This window comes from Artemia sp. Qi Xiang Cuo, chromosome 16 (genome assembly GCF_049724085.1).
Source record: "Artemia sp. Qi Xiang Cuo chromosome 16, ASM4972408v1, whole genome shotgun sequence".
Classification (NCBI taxonomy): domain Eukaryota; kingdom Metazoa; phylum Arthropoda; class Branchiopoda; order Anostraca; family Artemiidae; genus Artemia; species Artemia sp. Qi Xiang Cuo.
Genome location: NC_142809.1, coordinates 25,360,088 through 25,382,468, shown reverse-complemented (window position 1 = coordinate 25,382,468; position 22,381 = coordinate 25,360,088). Strand labels below are relative to the sequence as shown.

Below are 22,381 nucleotides of genomic sequence, written 5' to 3'. Positions count from 1 at the left end.
AAAATTGCTTTAAATAAGAAAAGAAATTCTGAGGTATTCTTGATGGTCATGTTGCCTATTGTTAGTTTCTATTTCTATTTCTGTCTATTTATCCATCTGTCGTTCTATTTGTATGTCTATATGTCTATTGTTAGTGTATATTTCATCCATAAAAAGAGATGGAACTATGGAAATTAATATCTAACCTTTTTTTCTGGTCACAATAAAGTAGTAACTGACAATAAGGAAGGCAGTTCCGAACACAACAATTATCATTGTAATAATAAAAGTGAGTCCGTCAAGTGAGCCAATCATCCATGGAGCAGGTGGAGGAAGGTATGGAGGAGGAGCAGGACAAGAACGCTGACAATCAACACAAGAACATGCAGAAAGGTATTCCTGAAAATAAGGTCTTTATTTTTATTAATTATGAGGTGCATATTAAAACACTAATCAATTCTCTCAATATAAAGCATAATACTTGTGTATTGGATACACACTTTTTTTATATAAAAAAAACTTTGAAATACACATCAAAAATTTGTTAGTACGCATTTTTATTACGTTTTTTACGAGTCGGACAAACATTTTAGGTTAAAGAGTTCTCTGTTTTAAACATTTCTATTTATATTCCAATATTTATTAATTTTCATAATATAATTCTACTTTTTTATTTTCCTTTTTTTCTCTTCAGTTTTGGCCATTTTTATGTTTCAATTTCCTTTTAAATTAGCTGTCGCGGAACCAGGGTAAATTACCCCAAATGGGGTAAAAATGAAATTTTTGGGGGTAAAAATGTAACTTTTGTGAGTAAAAAGTATTTATTTTTAATTTGCTATTTTATGAACCTGTTAGTAATTTTTTCAACTTAAATAATTTAACAACATATGCAGGCCACACCATCTCGCTCCCCACCACTAGAGTGTTCTCGAGTTAAATCTTTGCGCAGTAAAGCACAGCCCCGGCTATCTGCACAGTCTGTGCCATGCCGTCAAGATACAAATTCATTGACGAGTCAGAGAGCCAGTTTTTCTAGTTTGTTGCTGACAAGACCACCATTTTATCATTAGTCATCAATATATCAATAAAGGTTTGCCGCAATTTGAAAATTTAATTCAAGTATTTTAATAATTATTTTCAGTTTCCCTTCATATGGCAGCAACTAGAAAAGAACATACCAAGACGAATTACTTAATTATGGTTTTACACAAATTAAAGACAATGGAGCAATGAAACCACAGTGTGTTGTATGTATGAAGAAACTGACTTCAGAATCTTTCAAAAAAATTCAGTTGAAGAAACTCTTAGATAACTTGCACTCACACCTGTCTTCCAAACCACGAGAATACTTTGCAAATTAGAAATATCTATTAAAAGACAAAGATTGCATAGCAACTTATTTGGTACATTTGATCAGAGTTCAGGATCAAGGGCTAGCTTTCAAGTAGCCTAGTTAATTGCTCGAAATAAGAAACAATACACTATTGGTAAGATTTGATTAAACCAGCTGCTGTAAAAAAGGCAGAGATTATGTATGGTCAAAAATAAGCGAAGGAACTGAATTCAGTGGTCTTGTCAGCGAGAACTGTGAAAGAACGAATTTCTATATTAGCGGAAAATGTGAAGGAATAGGTTATTTTCGCATTAAAACAGGATAAACATTTTGCTATTCAGCTTGATGAGGTAACTGATTCACAGCTAATGGTATATGTTCGCTACAATGGTGCAGACATTTTTGAAGAGGAATTGCTGTTTTATTCTCCTCTCGAGTTGAGATCTCGTGGAATTGATGTCTATATTAAAGTAAATAAATAGTTCAATGCGCAAAGTTCAAATTGGAAAAATTGTATTTCTGTGTCTTTGGATAGAGCTCCAGCTATGCTGGTCACATAAATGGTTTTTCATCTTTCGTAAAAAAATGACCCAAATTTTGAAGTTACTCCCTGTATGATCCATCGCCAGGCCCTTATGGTCAAATATTTAGAACCTACACTGGAAGCCGTCATCCATGATGTCGTCAAGATTGTAAATTTTATCAACGGACATTTACTTAATACGCGGCTATTTCGTCAGTTATGTCAGGACGGTGAAGCTGAATATACAGACCTACTTTATTATACATTAGCAAGGTGGCTCTCTCAAGGAAATATACTAAATCGAGTTTTGACTCTCAAAATCGAAGTCGAAATTTTTATGGTTGATCAAAAAATATTCTCGCAAATAAGTTTAAAAACTTCCTGGGTTGTATATCCCGTATATTTAGTGAACATTTTTGAGCTAATAAATATATTAAACAAAGAATTGCAAGGAAAGAATATTTATATCATTTCAGCGAGAGAAATAGATACAGTGTTTGGATTAAAGTTGCAATATTGGAAACAGAAAGTAGAACAGAACAGATAGCTTCTTTTTCAAGGTTAGCTTTGTTTCTTAAGATTGCGAAAATATTACTTTTGCTGACATCAAGGATACAATTGTAAGACATCTTATCGAATTCAAAAATCAGTTTTCAGGTTACTTCCCAGATCTTGATACACGTACTGTAAGTTGGATTGTAGATCCTTTTAAATCTGAAATTGCTACGATATCAGAGGAACGCTCAGGTTTGGCAGAAGCGATTTCCGAACTTTGATCTAATACTGAAACACGTAGACAATTTGAGAGTGAACCCAGCCTGTCGTCTTTTTGGATATCAAAAGCTGCGAAGGCTTTCCAAATTGTGCATGAATAGGCGGTAAAAAATTACTATTATTTGGAACAACATATTTGTGTGAACAATGCTTTTCCACTCTAATGAACATTAAAACGAAGAACAGAAAGCGATTAAACGCTGAAGACTGTATTTGAATCACTCTTACATCAAAAAGTCCTAAATTTGTAGCAATCGTAAAGAAACATAAAACAACATCATTTCTCATAAACTTGAAGGAAGAATGTTTTCATTCTTCCTAATTCCTTTTTCCTAATTGTTCAAATCTAATCTATGCTTGTACCACCGTTATCATTATTATAATGTGTCGCAGTACCCGAAAATGTCAACCCTCAATGGTACCCCAATAGGTTTCAATTTGTTATATATATTACTTATATTACTATTATTATCGTTATGTATTACTAGTACTAGGTTTTACATTCATAAATTAAATAAATGATGTCTAAATTAAATGTTTAGTTATTGTTTTCTTTTAAAAATTGTCGTTAGGGGCTATAATATGAAATATGCTAAAAAGAGATGATTTGGCTGTTTCTTGCTCTTCGCCATAGAGTAATATCAACTTACACAAAAATATTTTGGAATAATGATTAAAAAAGTTTCCCGACCCTTCTTTAAAATGGATTTTATCAGCCTTAAATTCGAGCAAAGATTTTTTTTTTATGTAAAATTACATTTTTCCCTTGAGTTTTCTATGAGTTTCACCATCAGTCGCAGATTTTATAGTCTATGATTCTTAGTAACCTTTACATCTTTGGTACTGAATCTGTTTTTCCTTTTACTCGTTCATAGCTTCGTTGACAAAAGGGTTCACATTATTGAACTTGATTCTGTTAAAATAAAAGAGTGTGAAGTTTGACCCCAGCTATTTTACAAAAGCAGACACAAGAGAGTGTCTACGTGAAAATTCATCCTTTATTTTATCTGAAATAAATTCATGTTGATGGAATTTATGTAAATTACTACTTTAGACTCTTCATTAACTATGAAATCAACAATATTGTGAATAATACAAAAGCACAACAAGTTACTTTCAGATCTGCTTCGTTCTCAAGTAAGAAACAAAGAGTAAATTATTTCATATTCTATCGATTCCTAATCTTATTTTCATCATACTTAAAATGATATGTAGCAATGACAAAAATCAAAATGGCCAAGACACAAACTATGAGGATAGCCTTGCTCGTTTCTTGTAGCCTGTCGAAAGAACAGAGAACGTGGGCTTGATTCATATTTCTATCAACAGCATAGGGTTAGATAGCTAGCCACCTAGCCAAAAGGTTAGCGCGCTCTACTTTAAATTCTTTTTCGGTGAGTACGTTGCTTTCTTTCCTGGTGTCACTGGTTATTTGGTTAGAAACATGGGTCAGTGACTTGACTCTGTAAGTTCAGCCAGAGTCGACCCGGCTCTAACGTGTACCTGAGAAAATCTGGAAATGTTAAACAGGAAGGAGGTGCGAAAGAGAAAGATGGCTGGCCCCAGCCCCCAATTGTTTTTCCTGGCAGAACGGCCATGAAACAGACATTAGCACCGCCGGTAGTGACTGCAAAGTCCAGTGCCACATTCTTTACCTTTTTTCTACCTTTAACATAGTAGATTCGTTTCGACAACATAAAGAAATTGTATGCTGACGCGTCAGTTTTCATTTTCCCTCTGGCAAAGGAAAAAATTCTTCAGTTGTCATAACAGACTAGAATCCATATAATTATTCGATTTTCTTACACTTATTGGCTCGTTGCAGGGAATCAGTGTTGGGTTGAATTCTTCGATGCCAAATGGTTTCAAATCATTAGTTTTTAAAACTCGGTATATAATATCAAATGGCACGAATGGACTTAGTTCTGTAAGCCCAAGAGATTGCAGTAACCTAAAAGAAAAAAGGGCTAAGATTATTTGTCTATCAGAACCAAGACAGTTTTTGATAATCATCTTAGAATTTTTTTAATTTCAGGTACAACCTTGACGTGTGACCTTAACGATACATACATGCATACACATGTGTACTTCAAAAGTCAGTGGTCATATATACTAAAAAGACTAGAAAAATAAGATTAACAATAAAACTAAAAAAAAAGGTCACTACCTTCCGGAACTCCACGCCATTCTCTTTAAGACAACCCAACTCAAAAATAAGGTCTCTAGAAGTATGCCTCGAAAAACGTGGGAAAAGTGGAATATACCCGGAAAAAATTTACTCTTTAAGTTAACCATTCTTTGATATTTATTCAGAAAATGGCCAACCCTATCCCAGAGCTTCTCAGAGAGCGTAGACACACTTACCTCTCAAGCCATTCCCATCATAAACTCTTAATATCTTTTGGTCATGGAGGTGCGATACACACTTACTGAGGAAATCTTCAGGTTTATCTAGATGATCCAAGCCCTAATTCCATGCTTATAGCAGACCGTCATTATCTAGTAGGGAATTAACATGTCTTGGCCATGCTGCCTTTTTATTAAACATCAATATCTCTGTATAGTTTACCTTTGACAGGCGGTTATTTTGAAAAAATATCCCTGTACCTCAAATTTAATCACTTTTATGACCCTCAAATGGTTCAGATCTGATAGGCCTGGATCATATTTAAGGATGAAATAGCTGAAATTATTTTGGAGGTTTAAATATCTTTTAAAATAAATAATCTGCCAATATTCTAGTTATTTCACTATAGCTATACCCCACTACTCGCAACCATAATGGGCCAGAGGTAGAATTTTAGCCATGAAGAAATATTTGTGAATCTTATTGTTTTTATTTGTATGATGAGTTTTTGTCGAAGTAGAACCTAAGCATCTGCCTAACCCCGTGAAATCATCAATTTAATATGCTTGGTCTAATTCCCATTTGCTGGAGTCATGAATTCAATTTTTTTTTTGGCATCCGGCTCGATATTTATATTTGTAATTCGCTTACAGCAGAAGTTTTGAAAAGCACCAACCTGTAAGGATCACATAAGCTAGCCCAGGGCATACACATGAGATATATAGCTTTGGAATTTGACATTGGGAAAACGACATCTTTGCAGGAGTCATACATTCCGACGGCATAGTCGTCATGAACGTAATAGTCTAATTTATCAATTAGAGTGTCGCCACCTAAGAAAATTAAACGATATTAGACAACCTTTGAAGAATATAGAAGGTTCCGAGGACCAAACACATAAATTATTATATACAAATCATAATTCTGTATCCAATATAATATATTAAACATCTATATATTTTTAAAGTTCATAGATCCACTGAAAGTTCTTCAAGCTCTAGATAACTTTGAAGTTGCCGAGCAAAGAGTAAATCTTTATGATACAGAGTACCTCGGGCTTATACAATAGAAAAAAAAAGACAGAACATATAAATTCACATGTATTAAACCTATTTTATATCCTATATAATGAGGAAAACACCCCCACAACATGAAAGTTCTTGGGTTCAATTACAATTATACAGACTGAACTATACAAAATATTTTATGCACCATAACAGACATGATTATGCCACCTTCTATATCAAAGAGCTGTTTTCATTAATTTATAGCAAGCAGAAGGTTTGAATTTTTATAATATTGTACTGTTTTCAGTAAAAAGTTTTCCAGTTATCCCAATTCAGAGACAAAATTAACACAGATTTTCAAAATCGTGCTTCATACTCGATATCTTTATTTTTTAATGCGTTTCCAACATAAAATAGCCAAGGTAATTCTTTGGGCAATAATAATCTACTGTTCTGTTGTTGAATAAGTGATTTAACAATTCAAACCCAAGCAAGGCCGTACCCAGGACTTTTTTAGGAGGGGGGTTTACTAAAAAAATTGGGGGGAGGGGTACACAAAAAAACATAAGAAACGTATACAAAATGTGTATCCATTTTTGTTACGTTTTGACGAATCAGGCAAACTTTTTTTTTGGGGGGGGGGGGGGTCAAAACCCCCTAGCCCCCCGTCTGTGTATGGACCTGAGTCCAAGCGGGTTATTAAAACTTGAAAAAAAATCATTCCGTATCAAAAGGTCCTCCCTATCTAAGGGTTATAAAAGGCGTCCTTATCTAAGGGTTATTAGTGCAAAAATGTAACCAATAGGAATTTGACAGGTATTGTCATTCTTGAGGTATTGTACATTCTTGAGGTATTGTCAAAAATAATTCAATGTCATTCCAATTGCACTTGGAGCAGTTGTTCTCAAATCAACAGGGGCAGAAGAAAAAGCTCTAATGTTAATAGTAAGGGATCAAGGAAAAGGAATCCCTCATATACGGAACGATTTTAATTAATGTTTTGGATCTGTGTTACTTTTTACTTTCAACTGAAAAACGAAACGTTAAGACAGTTGATACAAAGAAAAGGACAGCAATAATTTTTGAGCATTCCAGATTAAGGAAAAATCAAAACGTGTTTCATGTACTCTTTTTTTCTGAGGTCATTTCATATGCAGGGGGTGTCGTAGGAACCTGGTAGACCAGTGATGAAGCTAGAAAGCATGGGGGACGGCAGCCCAAAGCACAGCCTCTAAAGGGGTACCAATTTGGGTTTTTTCGTCAATATTATTATTCGGGGTTGAGAGTTCTTTGTCACGGGTTCGAGTTCGATCCCTGGCGTGGCCAGTTACCTGGTTTGGGACGCGGGTCAGTGGTATGACTCTGTAAGCTTAGCCATAGTCGACCCAGCTCTAAATGGGTACCTGGAGAAATCTGGGGAAGGTTAGCACGAAGGGTGTACAAAAGCACAGGATGGCTGGCCCCCAGCCCCCCATTGCATTCCTGGCTGAATAGCCACAAAACGGAGATCACGACTACCGGTTTGGACCTTAAGGGTCTAGTGCCGTATTACTTACTTTACTTACTTTACTTTTACTTACTTTCACTATTATTCGGGGAGGCAAAAACTTACATTGTTCCCGGACACTGAAAACCCTAGTTACACCTCACTGGGGGGGGGGGCTCATTCCATGGATTCTAAGCAAGAATGCCCATAGAGAAGGAAGGTGCGGAATGTGTACCCTAATCTTATAGGAGGCAAGGTATGGTGGTCAAGTTTATTGCAGCAAGTTGATCAGGAATAAGTTAAGGCAAATTTTTTAAAGCAATTTCTTTCATTTCTTGAGGGCAAAATTTCCATCAATAAGCTTTCCTGGAATGTTTTTTAAGGGTAACTTTTGCTGGTGAGAGTTTTCAACGGAGATTTTACATGGGGATGAGTCCTTATGGGCCGAATGTTTTGGGGGATCAAGTTTTCTAGGGTATGTGATTGATCCAGGAAAATAGTTTTAAGGGAGGGTTGTCTCGGGCATCTTTTCCAGGCACAAAATATCTTGCTATAGAATCTATAACCACAACACGAATATGGTACAGAATCAGTAAATGACACCATTCAAACCAACGACCCCTTGATCACTAGTTAGATGTATAAGTCAGTGATGACATATTGAAGAAATGGTTCATTAGTCCAAGGTACTGAAAACTTCTCACGGCATGTTCACAATGTTCCCCTGGTTTTATATTCTTCTTGTAAACTAAGAAAATATAGTTTTGATCCTCTCTTTCATTTAATACAACCAAATGTAAAATCACTCGAATGATTTATTTTGCCTGATTAAAATATTTGACCTTTCAAATCCCTAGAATCGATAAGTTAAATTATTTTACCATTAGTAATTTCATCCTTTTGAAATATTTATCATTTGATATGCGGTTCAAAGTCAATTACTGTTATCTCGTAATCCTTTTACATTTGGTTTTATGTTTTGTAACTATTCAAAAATAAGCTGATATCAATTTTTTCAGGATTTTGTTTTGTCCTTGAATCTGCTCTGATTAATAGGTAGTATTAATCAGATGAAAAACCTATCCGAAATAATGTAAATGTGAAATAAAAGCAAATGACTCTAAATTTAAGTAGTTCACACAAATGCCATCAGAGTCCATACTTTTTTTTTATTTAAGTTGCTTTACACCATGAATAACATTTTCGGTGTTTTAAACAGTATTTACGCAGTGAAAGGCATTTGCTGCGTTAATAACGTTTAAAAAGCAGCTTAGACCTTTGTTCCAAATTTAACTTATGTCCTCTCTTTGATCGAGAGCAGGCGATCCAAATCATCGGCCACAATTTAGCACGGTTCTTCACGACTTCTAATTCAGAATCTTCCACCCAGATAGAGCTACGGATATTAGGACGCACTTGGATTAGAGAGACAGTTGCTTCTTCAGCAATTTTCAAGTATTCAACGAGATGGTAATAATAAATGTTCAAATCCAAACGAGCTAGAGATGAGACAGTACCAGCACAAAGTCGGTAGAATAGGACTAGGACATTAGTCAGGAGTCGAACTAGATTAATAATATATAAAACTTAATTATCTTTCGACCAGCCCTTTAGTAATACTATTTTTTGCTCTAGCACCTTCACAATTTCTGCTAGTCTGATTCACTAAGAGGGTAATGGCTATGGTTAAATGCCATAATCGTTCTCATCTTCATCTACATGGACTGGTGAACAAGTCATAGCAGTAGAGCAAATGCAGTGATCATTGTTTGAAAAAGCTCCGCTATTGTGAATGTTGTAAGAAAGCCTCATTTTGTTTAACTTTAGTAACTTAATTTCAGTAAAAGTTGGAATCCCCTTTGCTCCATTACATCAGAAATAAGTTTACTATTTCAAATTAGCCTAAACTTGAAAATACCTTCACTTTGTATATTGGTCATCACAAATTACCTAATCGTAAATTTTCATGTGAAGTTTCATTGTTTTGAGCATTGAACTACATTTTGAACCCATTATAAATAGATAAAGACCCAATTCAGACCAGTTTTGTAAATGACTAAATTAAATATCATAAGATGTTAGGACATTGCAAGTTTTTAGAGTCAAGGCCCAAATACCGGGAAAAACTACCTATTTTAACAGAAAGTTGAGGATTGGCTGAAACGACGGGACAGAAAACTCGCTAAGCGAATCAAAATTAAGTACCAAATTGAAAAAAAGGTATGGATCGGAGAGAAATCAGGATTCTTGTCTTACGAGGAAAGTAGATTAGAAAGAAACTTTAGTAAATAACCTTTTTAACTCATTCAGTCAGTTCATTCAATGCTCTTGTCAGAGTAAGACGCATTCAAGACCTCTGTGAAAATTAACTTGAAAATATTATTTCAAGGGTAGTTGGATATCTATCAAGTCTATTAGTTCATAATGGGACAGCAAAGGAAAAACCTTAGACAAGAAGATATGAGCATATTAGACACCTCAGAGGATAGCTCTAACTCAAAACAAGAATTATCAGACTTTAAGCAAATTCTGGATGCCATATAAGAAAATGGTAAAAAACTAGACAATATCTACAATCAATTAGGAGGTCTTACGGCAAGGGTCGATAATCTGGAAAAAGACCGTTCGCAACTTAAAAATAAAGATGAATAATTCTGAAATGAAAATTGGAAAGAATGTAAATGTAATTTAGCGATGATAAAAAATGCTAGTAAGCTTAAGGGTAAGACATTCCATGGAAACAATTCGAACTTATTTATTAGTGACAATGTTCAAGCCGAAACTCATAAAATACATTTGTTTGTGAAAAGACCTGAAGAATCGATTATAAAATACTCATTTAGTGAATATATACCAGAGATCGACGACTTTTCGAGAGTCCGAGGAGAACCACATCAAAGTTTAGGAGTGGATGCTTCTGTGGCATAAAATAATTACATATGATAGTTGGAGCTAAGTATGTAATTTTTAATCTTGTTTAACTTAGCTTGTTTGTTTGCATTTATTTATTGTTTATATGCCTTCTTATACATTCTTATTTATTTTTCTTTTATTGCTTAACTTTTTGTTTTTGTTTGATTATTTAGACCCGCACAGAGGTCTTTCCGATTAGCAGTAATGAAAGAAATCAACATGGAATGAATACATCTTTCTTTTCTTTTCAATTCTGTTCCTATGTGTGTTACCTTTTTTTTTTCTTTTGTTGGTTTTCTGGGCTGATGGGGCGTGGTATGGTTGTCCTTGACGTGAGGGTAATATTTGATAATGGATAGAGGAAATGGTGGAATTCCATAATCAAGGTTAAATGAATTTGAGCGTGATTCTCTTTTGTTTCTTTCAGTTTTCCAAAATATTGTAGCTAATGATAATGAAGATAATTGCGATATATTTGACATTCTAAAATATCAATATTTATTTTTGAGTGATTTCGCAAAGAATAATGTTAATACAAGGAGGATATCGTTTGGAATTGTCGGGGCTGGAAGACTGCACAAGATACGATTGAAACTTTTTTATCAGCATCTAATACGGATATTTTAGGCCTATGTGAAACTTTTTTAGACGAATTTCCAATTGAAAGTATTCATGCTGGAGATGATCAATTCTTTCATGTCGGTCGAAGTAGACAAAAGTAGCCTTGGTGTTTTGGTTAAAAATTTCATACCAGCTCGCGCCGTAGATACATTTGTCATTCCTGATGATTCATCTGATGACTGCATAATTACAGCTGATTTTCTGCTTTATATCCTGTATAATCAAAAAAGTCAAACAAAGCGTCGAGACTTTTCGCATAAAAATTTGTTAAATTTATCAAGAGGGCTTGGTGACGTTGAGTGGAGTCTAGTAATTAATGAAAAGAATCCAAATCAATCCTTAGATAAGTTTTATGATATATTGACTGAAAAACTTGATCAATTTTGTCCGTACAGAATTCTAATTGGAAAGAGAAATCCGCCAAGAAGACCTTGGGTGAATCAGGTTCTTTTGATGTTGATTAATGAAAAAAACCATTTATATAAAATCAAAATGCAGTATCCTACAGAAATAAACACTATACATTTTAAAAATTATAAAAACCTGTTGGTAAAGACTCTTAGAGAAACTGAAAGAGTCTATTATATAGATTCATTTCTTAATTCTCATTCTCCCTTGAAAACTTGGACTTTGATCAAGGATTAAACTGAACAAAATTGATAGTTGTCACACCCCAAGGTACAATACGACATAAATAGTGAAGAAGTTGGAGGACCGCAAGCTGTTGATAGAATGTTTAGCGATTATTTTTATTGGCGTTGGAACATCTATCCTTTCGGCGGATATGGATTTTTCTTCTCGCAGGATGCATAAACATTATTTCCCTCCCTCTGAAGGTACGAGCATTTTTCTGGCTCCAGTTAGTTTTGCAGAATTCCATAAGGTTTTTTGAACAACTGGAGTGGTTTTTGAACCACTTATTCATATTTTTAATTTATGTATCAGTTCAGGTATGTTTCTTAGTAGATGGAAAATTGCCCGGGTAATTTCGGACATAAAAAAGGTGATAAATCTGAAGTAAATAAGTATCGTCCCGTTGCAATTTTATTGCCTTTACCTAGAGTGTTTGAGAAAATTTTAAAAGAAAGGATTTCTAATTATTTGGACAAGATAATTTCTTTTTACCAAATACCAGTTTGGATTTAGGGCAAGCCATTTGACACAACATGTAGTTGCAGCTCTTTTATCATAATTAAATGATTGTTTAGATAATGATTTCCATGTGGCTACTGTTTTCTACGATGTTAAGAAAGCATCTCACACATTAAACCATGAAATTTTTCCCTCAAGGTTCAGTATTAGGTCCGCTCTTATTTTTGATTTATATTAATGATCTTCCGCAAAGTGTGCAGGAGAATATTAGTCTTGTTATTCTATTTGCAGATGACACAGCTATATCTGTTAAAGCGAGTGATCCAACTAGATCAATTGAAAATTTGATTGTAACTGTTACTTCAGTTAGTCTATAGTTTGCTTCAAATAATCTAGTACCAAATTTACTAAAACTGAATTTATGGTATTAGGTCTTTCAAAACACGATACTCAATTGATTTCTTGTCAGTAGCTTCGGGTTGATGGGAATAAAATTTGTAGGGTTCAGTCATATCGTTATTTAGGAGTTTTTCTTGATCCATTGTCGTCTTTTTGTAATGACATTGATCATTTAAGGGTTAAACTTGCTCAAAATATTGGATCGATGTACCGTGTAAAAAATATTTTTCCATTTTCCATACTAAAAATAATTTACCACTCTTTAATTGCTTCGTACTTGAATTACTGCTCAACTGTTTATCTTAATACCTTTTGGACATATTTAAAACAATTACAGATAATACAAAACAGGGCAGTAAGAATATTTGGAAATTTTTTACATCAACAATCAAAACTTGAAAATACATCTGAAACGAAAACGATGTTCCTTTTCCTAAATTTGTCAGATTTAAAACGTATACGTGATGTAAATATTTCCTTATAGCATTTTCAAACTCAAAATCCTAAGAAAAATTTTCATAATAAATCTCTGTTGATTTTGCCCCCTCATTCGGCTCGTCGGTGGGCGGGATTATACTGAATTCCTTTTGTAAGATGTGAAAGGTCAAGGTTTTCACTTAGGTACCTAATGCTATTCATTGAAAATAAATATAAGCTAAATGATAAAACTCAGATAGGTCAATCCCAAAAATCTTAGCAGTATTTAAAAATACAATTATTAAAGATGTTTTTTTATGTTTGTTTGTTTACCTTTAATGATGGAATTTTTAAAATTAATGAGATTTTTCTTTGTGTGTTTTGTTACGGATCCACGGTGGGAGGGCCTACCATGCCCCTATTGCCCAGAATTTCTTTCCTGCTCAGCATTTCTTTCCTGTCCAGCATTTCTTTTCTTTTATTCCCTGTTTTCTAAGTTTTTGTTGTTATTGTTTTTTTTATTGATTAAGTTAATTTTGCTATTATTATTATTATTACTATGACGAGAAGTTTCGTTTTGTGCATGTCCCATTATTTACACACCCAGCCTTACGAGATCTGCTCTGTGTTGGGGGTTAACTTGTCACAGCTGTATCTTCCCTTTTGGGAACGTACCCATTTCGTTTATCAGAGCGTTGAGTCTGTCGGATAATTTAAAATAGTTTTTGGATTTATTCTGATTGATTAGGAGATATTCTGGTCACAGCAGAAGGCTATGATCACCCTTGTAAATAACTCAAGATTCTTGTAAGATTTTACTTTGTAGTTATGTTACAGTATCGTACAACGTAGTATCGTTGTAATATCAATGGAGTGGTATAGTTACCACGACTTAATTTCTATGATTTAGATAATGTATGAAAATATATTCAGACAACAACAGAAGGCTGTGGCTACCTTCCAGGGCTGTGGTTATTCCAAGTTTTTAGCTCATTTTAGAAGCCTTTAAATTACTTTTTTGCATACTATTTGAAATACCTTGACTAATCAAATAAAACTCGTAATAGTAGTGACCCCATCTCTAACCAAATAGTAGAATTTACCTGATTTGATAATTAGGACTAAAAGATTATAATAACACAGACTCGAGCCTTAACAAACTATCTAATTGTATTCTATTAGATTTGTTCTCTAGTACTAAAGTTTACTATAAACTCTTTTTTTTTATCGGTGACGACGCTTGGACTATAGAAACATCCTACTTGGAACGGCAGACACGCACCATATTTGATTAATCAAATCTGAAGAGAACCATTAAGAAGGTTTTTTTCTATAACAAGACGTATTACAACGTTTTCTCCTTTTTTTTTATCAAAGTTAAAAATAAAATCAAGTTGTCGCAGAATTTTGATTACGAAAGAACCAAATTATCTCATTTAACGCTACCAAACAAATTGGTTGTTCCCTTAGAGCTTCATGTAAAATAACTTTATAGATTCAAATCGATACGCTAAAGAAGAGAATTAAGGACTGCAAGTTACCCAAAGTCTGCTTAAGGTAACAACCAGACTTAGTTTCTGGCCCTAGAAAAAGGAAAATCCCACAATGTAATCGCATTTAAGGTCCTTTTCCACGATTCGATAATTAATTGGCAGGGAATCTAAGATTAGGCCAGTAAGTGTGGACTCCTTGAGCACATCACAGTTAAAATCGCCGATAAATATCCATTTATAATGACATTTCTCTATGTGTTTTATGATATTATTCACAGAGAAGCACACGTAGGAAAATTGAAGGAGGAAGGCAAAGCGTTTTAGGTCACATGGCAGGTATACATTGACGAGCACACAATCCCCCAATTTTTTATTGCAATGTAATTGTTTCTAAATTTATAGAGGAAAGGCGAAAGATCCAAGAAACTTCGCTCAACTAGCCAAGCTAGACCACTAAAGGGCGTCCCTCTCATGTACCGGGCGTTGGTAGTGAGGACATAATGCTCACTGCTCCATCGCAACGAACTGGCACTGACAGCAGGGAGAAGATCCTCTTAAAGAAATAAAATGTCATAGTTTGACATTTTCTGTTTAACATTGCGGTCCTCATCTTTTGCCCCATGAATGTTAAAGCATCATAAACTTGTGTCTTTTGATTCAATCATTTAGGGTCGTTATTCTTCTTGGACAGAACTTAACGAAGGATTCGACACTTGAGATTAAAGGACACATGGGACCACCACAGTCGGTGCATTTCGGATTCACTATTTGACAGGGGAAAATGCTGGAGGATTTGTGCAGCCCAGTACCACGAGAACAGTGCACGGACCTATCAAAGTTACATTTTATGTGATTAGGAGACTGACATTGGTAGAAACAACGAGTCTCAGAGCAGTTGAGAGTGCGATACCATCTACAAAATTCATTTTTAAAGCTGTCGATTCTTTTAGCCGCTCCATATCAATCCCACCGTAGCAGTCCTTAAACATATCAAGATCAAAGCTTTCCTATATACCTTTCAGTATCCCGTGATATTTCTGTTCACTTAACTTGACCTCACAGTTCTTCAGTACGTCAGGAATTGTGTCACAACATTTTTCCGCAGCAATCTTGTCAATACGAACAAACAGTTTATGGCTAGAGGGATTGATACTTCCCATAGTTTCGTGTCCTCAAACTTGGTCAATTGCTTGCTTTCGTTTAGGCAGGTCATTTAAATCAGACAGAAAATTCAAAAACATAACTGTCATTAGATTTTATGACGGATGGGGGCTGTGGCTCGGTTGGGATGGAAAATTAAGATCATGGGATGTCACCTTATCACAAACAGTCTAGCGTAGTATCCATTTATATTAGTTTAGAGGCATCTTTCAAGTAAGGTGGTGCAGGGATTAACGGGACTTCCATTAGAGAGATGATCACAAAGGTGTGCAGGTCGACACGTTAATTTTCGCATTTTCAAAACAATTCGAGCATATTACTTATATTCTAGGAGAGGCCAGATCATCTTCATGTCCCCTTGAGGTTTATTTAAGATAGGCGGAAGACCTAAGCTTCAGTTTTGTACTCTTTGTATCATTCTCATAAAAAAAATCAAACGGTATGTTTAGCAACAGAGTCATTCTCATTTCCGGCCCGGATATTCACTCGCAGAAAACTCAGCACACGCAAATAGACGTAAGTAGCGGATTGACATTCATAGTTTAACTCATTGGTTTTTATTCCTGCCGCTAAGTAAGATAATCCAAACGAACAATGTTAAATCAGTCCAAAAAGCATGCAAATAGTCCATACCACAGAAGCCAACGTTAATAATTATGATCCAAGTTGTCTTTACCGCACACTTCTGAATGGATAACTCAAACATCCGCACACTTCGAATGTTATATGATATAACTTGAGTGAGTTCCTGTGAATACGTCAAGGAACGCTGTGATACCTGCTCACATATTCCCCGCAATTTCCAGGAGATAGCTTCTGGCAGGTACACCGGCACTGGCGACAGGTAATCAGCCCTTTTCTGCTTGTTTAATCACAGACGGGCAATTCTCCACCTGTGCGGCAACTGTCGATGCACCTTAAGAGAGAAGTTATAGATGTTGCTGGTAGATCATTTTAAGAACTCGCAAGAGATGATGCTAAAACTGAATAATAAAGACTTTCGGGTTTTAGCCAAGAAAATAACTCCAAAAGGACAACCAAAAACTGCAACAGAGCTTGTATAATATTAAATAAAAATTTTACCTTCTTGCTGATCACTGCAACTGATTTATGGTGATTTTAAATATGTAAAATTTTCCATTTTGAGTCGAGTTCAAAAGGATAATTTTAGTTCTTGTGTCTTTTATAAGAAAATAAGAGGCAATGAGCCACTACAAAGGACCATTTTAGATCACTTCCTGCAAGAGCACCCACAATTGTGGAGGAGGTAGATCAGATTATCACCAGACGAAAAATATTAGCAACCAGTTCATCTAAAACTAATGAGAAGTTCTGTAAAACCATACAGTTTTTGACAAAATACTGCGGAATGGCAACATATTTTGTCTAAAAATTGTCTTCAGAAATCATTTTCTATCAGAACCAACACCATACCGTTGCCTGTAGTAAAATGCGATAAGTGTTCAATGTGTTACTTATTTTTTTTTTCTAGAGCCACATCACAAGGAAGAATTGGTCGTAGAAATTTCAGAGTGGGCTAATTCGATTCGAAGTTGAAAGTTATAATGCCCTTTTTAAGAGTCAAAAGTAATCATAGGGCAACTAGCCCCCCCCCACGCCCTTTTAGCTACCCTTACCCCAAATACATCCCGTAAAAATTTTGAGACGACCCTTATATTCAATATAGTTGAAAGGTTTATTAGCCATGCCTCAGGGGATGAAAAGACTCCCCGTCCCCACTGCATCTGGGAAAAGGACAGCAACTGCAAGTTATGCAAGCTACCAATTGTTTACATATAGAATTTTTTATTGGTAAAGGAGGATGGTTTGATCTAGGGTCTTCAAGAAGGCTTGGAAGATCAAGGTCAAACATTCAGGAAATGTTGAGGGAGTTTCTGAACAAGATAAAACACATTGTTGGGGTTCCACCCCTATTTCTTTTCTTTCCAGATAAATGAACCATTTTCTTTTCTGTAATTACGTTTGCCTACAAGATAATTTTTAATCCTTAGTTGAATTCTGGTTGCTAAGTTAGTTTTTTTTGCAATAAGTAAGCTTTGAACTTAATTCTATTTTGGACTTCCTGGTCTGAGCCATTGAAAGGTAAAGGTAAGAAAAAGTAGAATGGGTTTTGAATGGGGATTGAGAGGATTGGCTGGGCCAAGCGAAGGTTCACTGCTATGAACAGTGCTGTACAGATTATTATTTTGAGTTAGTCTGTATTTAGGCTCCGTTTGGGGAAGCATATTTGTGTTGTTATATGTATCCGTTTGGAAGAATACAAGTAAGGTATTTTCTACAAACTGTGTACTAACTTTCCCGGAACCCCGGGAGGGTAGGAACAGAGTTACGAGATACCGTCATTATTATATTGACAGGGGGGTTCGTATCTCCAAGGAGAGAGTTAGAGATTTTTAGTGGTAACCCAGGGCGGGTACACTTGGCCTTAGAAAGTTGCCATTTTACCACTCGATCCCGTTATCATACCCTGGGGTAGGGTATACTATAAATAGGATATTTACAACCCCGATATTTGTAGCTTACCACTATAATACACATTATGTGCATACTGATTACCAGAAGGGTGTATCAGCACCATCCCAGGAATAGCAAAGGAGATTAGGATGAAACTTGTAGGCCACATTGAGGGGGATGTTGAAAAGCGATGTTAGGGCGGTCAGCTCCCTCCCCCTTTTTAAAAAACCCTCACTCCTTTTAAAGGCCCCCTCTCAACACTGATCAAGTTTTTGGGAAGGCTACATTGTTCAATATAATCAAAAGGTCCAGTAGCCCTGCCTCTGGGAGTCATATAACCCAACACAACCCTCAGGACAAGGATTATAAAATATGCAATTTGAGTATTTTTTACATTTATAGGATTTACTATTGGGAAAGAGGAAATGTTTAGTCCTGGGTGTGTCCAAATGGGCTAAATGCATTAGATGACACTTCAGGAAGTGTTGAGGAAAATGTTGATTCAAAAACAGAAGAAATTATGTGTATGCAAGTTATCAAGAGGGCGTATCTCCAATTTCTTAGGAACAGATAAAAGCATTGGCTTGAAACTGTCAGGGTTACTACTACTACTGGGACTTTAACTGTGATTACTTGTGACTGTGACTGCTTGTGACTGTGACTACTTGAGACTGCGACTGTTTGTGACTACTTGCGACTACAACTACCTGCGACCACGAGCAATTATAACTTCGACTACTTACGAATACGACTAATGGTTACTACGACTTTGGACGAGCAGAAATAAAGTACTGTAATAACTGAAGCTTAAATGACCAGAAATGACTATTAAAGAAGAAATGAAACCCAAAACGAACAGAAATTAAAATGAATAACCACTTCTACCATAAAAATAACAGATATTGAAATAGATGAAAGTAAATCCTAAAACGAAAAGAAATTAGAAATGAATACTAAATTCAAACTTAAAACGAACATAAATTACTACAAACAGGACTTAAGCTTCTACGCTACTCTACCCATAACTGCTAACTTTCTAAATTCCATTTCTTTATTTGTGCTTGACTTAAATCCAAACGAATTTAAATAGCAACTTTTAAATATAACATTGAAAATAAATACTGTTAAATAAAATCTTGAACCTTGAATTGCAGAGATTTCCAGAAACTAATATAACTTTACAATATAATACCCTTCAGTTGATTTTCATAAGACCTTTCAAGTCATCTTGATCGTTATAGTGATTTTACCTTATTTTTCACTTTTTGTCAATGTTCTGAAAAATTAAATACAATGTTCGAAATACAAATAGCTTTCAATGAAAAACAAATGAAGGAATATAATTCAGAATATTTACGCCTATGGGGGAGGGGGGAGCAGCCAAAATCCTTTTCGTTAGTAATCTCTGTTCATTTCAAGTTTTACTTGAGTAAGCCTATGCACTTTTAATATGCACTGGTTTTAGGATTTATTTTTTTTTATCTATACCGGAATTTGTTATCTTCATGTTTGATTATATTCATTTTATCATCCGTTCGCTTTTGGGATTCTTTTATAGCAATTTCGGGTTATTTTTAAGTTTCAGTAGTTTCAGACTTCTTTTCTGTTTTTGTTAAATTTTAATATGGCTCTTTACTTTTCTTTGAAAAACTTTTTTTGTGGAGATATTATTTTTAAATTAATAGTGGCACGGAGTAATTAGTTTCCCACTTTTTTTTTAATGAAGCCCCTTTAAGGTGATGAAATAAAAAAAAGTTTGTTAAACTGAAAGTAAGGAGCAACATTAAAACTTAAAACGAACAGAAATTATTCTGTATATGAGGGGTTGTCCCCTTTTCAATCTATCACTCTTCACGCTGACGTTTTTAATACTTTTAAAATAGTTTCTTATTCTAATTTCACGGCCCTTGTGTTTAAGGAGTCATTCTCAAAAAATTCGGACGCAAAGTAAAACTTTAGTATAAAGAGCAAGATTTTGAGGAGGGGGAAACCATCCTCACATATGGAACAATTTCTCATTATTTTAAGTTTTTATATTGCTTGTTACTTTCAGTTGAAAAAAACTTTTTTGTATTTAATTTTCTGATTGTTTTTCAAATAATTTCAGGAAATCCGGCTCCCCCTCCATGAGATTGTTATCCCCCAATGTAAAATTACTCCCCTGAAAGTCCCTACCGCGTAAAATAGCCTCAGTTCCGGAGGATTCCCCTGGATAATTCCATCCTCGTTGAACATTCTCCCCGCAAAATTTCTTGCGGGCGATTCCACCTCGAAAATTCTCCTTAGAATACTTTCAGTTAAAAAAGACTTTTAATTTCTGATTATTTTTCAAATCATTCTGTAGAGGTTCACCTCCAGAATATTCCCTTTCCACAGAAAATACCCCCAGCAGAAAAGTTCCCATCCCTTTAAATATGTCTTTATATTTCCCAATAGCAAATGCCATACGTAGACATTGGGCAAATCTCATACCTTAGATTCCTTTCCCCATGGGCTGTGGGGGGTCATGTTACCACAAAGACATAGTTATTGAACCTTTCAACTATGCAAAACAAAAAGACTATATAAAAGCTTTATCTGACAAGTCTGGGAAAAAAGGGGCGTCGGAAGTAGGCTAGTTGCCCTTCAATCTTTTTGGCCACTTAAAAAGGCTACTATAACTTTTAATTTCCGTTTCAATAAGTCCTCTTCCAATATTCTAGAACAATTATTTTGATACAATTACCCCTGAGTTTTCTTGTTTGGATTCCTTGAATTTTTGTGGATCCCCCTCTTTCAAAAATCAGGCAATTTTCTCAGTCTCATAGCTTTTGAAAGCGAATTCTTCTGATATATCTATTCATATCAAAGTTCCGTTTGCAAGAATTTCGATTACTAATGAACTGAGTCACACCTTACTTACAGTTCGTTACCACTAACTGTTTGATTAGTAAATGGTTCCTGACACTCACTCTTGCTCTGTAATGGATACTGATTGTGAGTTCCAGGACTTTTACAAGTTCTCTTCGACACATCTAGTAAACAGAAAGACACATCGCGTTCCGCATTATTGAAATTTAAACTAGGTTAGAAATGGGGGGCAATTGACGAAAAGAAAGACTTGATACGGATCGTTGATCCTTATAGTTTTGGAAACCCAGATGATTTCCTCGGTCTCTACCTCTTAAGCTCGGTGAAATAGACAAGTTACATAAACATTTTGTAAGCAAACAGAAACTGATATGACTTAGAGGTACCTGCTTAGGCTTCAATGAATGGAAAATGGCGCTGAATCTTTAAGGGCGGGGGGGAGGGGTTACGAGAACGTTCCACACCCTTACTTTTTTCCTATAGTTATTTCACTCTGAGTTTGACCTTATTATTCATTGTAATTCTGGTTTGTCATAGGCTTGGTGTCTTTATTCAGAACAGATGTGCGTCTTGAATTTGGGTTATATGGGTCAGTTTCTACTCTTTTTGAATTTCAAATTTGTGTTTTACTTTACTTTTGATTTTTTATTTATTCACAGGAAAGATCAAAGTGAATCAAAATTTTCAAGTTGTTGCTGCGAAGATGGTTCCCATGTCAATGGATACACGGTCATGCATACTCGCCATTCCAATTAGTGAGTTTATCCCAACCATGATACACAACTTTAAATATATTTTCATCAGAACCAATATCGACTTTAAAACAACAACAAAATCAGTGATTCGGTTTAATGTTCTTCAGATGTGAACATTTTAGATTGCATTCAATTACTACAACGATATTTTTATGAGGCTCTATTCTTCCTGCTGTAGATACTTACTAGTGTTACTTTGGGTTGTAGAATTGACTGTTAGGAATTTGCTATGGTAGGGCCAACATGTCATGTAGCACCAGTTTAGTTTCATGTTCCTGTAGCAGCTAGGACATCTTGACAGTAAAGCCCCTGCTTGTGACACCTGGGATGCCATAGCGTTTATCTGGTCGCCTGAACAACAAGTTAATATGTCTGTACTTCCAGTCTGGTTGGCAATTGTCTCTGTAAGAATAAAAAAAGCGGGTTCTTCAGGCTAATACTGAAAATACAGGTAAATAAAAATAACCATAAATAATAATAAAGAATTGAATAATAACTGAAAATAAGAAACAAAACCGAAAATTTAGGTGCTGGATTAAGAGTGGTAAAGCTCAAAGTGGAAAAAAAATTATGTTTTTTTTTGTTTTTGCGTTTTTTAAAGACTGGCTTACTGCAATGCGTTTTGAAGTATTTCTACTTATAGTGTTTGTAAGTGCTTGAATTTCTTGTGTTTGGTCCCACACCGATTCGTGGCATTTGCGCGTCGTCGCAACCATCTTTTTGTTAGTATATACTATGGCCTTTTTTCTGAATTAC

The 22,381-nt window shown here is 35.1% G+C and overlaps 1 protein-coding gene across 2 annotated transcripts in view; it reads right to left on the bottom strand.

The window, feature by feature from the left end:
• The window catches only part of LOC148942712 (NPC intracellular cholesterol transporter 1-like), a 154,246-nt gene that overhangs the window by 104,714 nt on the left and 27,151 nt on the right, over positions 1-22,381 (bottom strand). For both annotated transcript variants that reach the window (XM_089102813.1, XM_089102814.1), the window contains exons 4-7: positions 21,812-22,027; positions 5,633-5,789; positions 4,416-4,560; positions 186-378 (exon numbers count right to left, since the gene is read on the bottom strand). In XM_089102813.1, the coding sequence (XP_088958939.1) occupies positions 186-378; positions 4,416-4,560; positions 5,633-5,789; positions 21,812-22,027 (711 nt within the window). The remainder of the gene's footprint in view (positions 1-185; positions 379-4,415; positions 4,561-5,632; positions 5,790-21,811; positions 22,028-22,381) is intronic.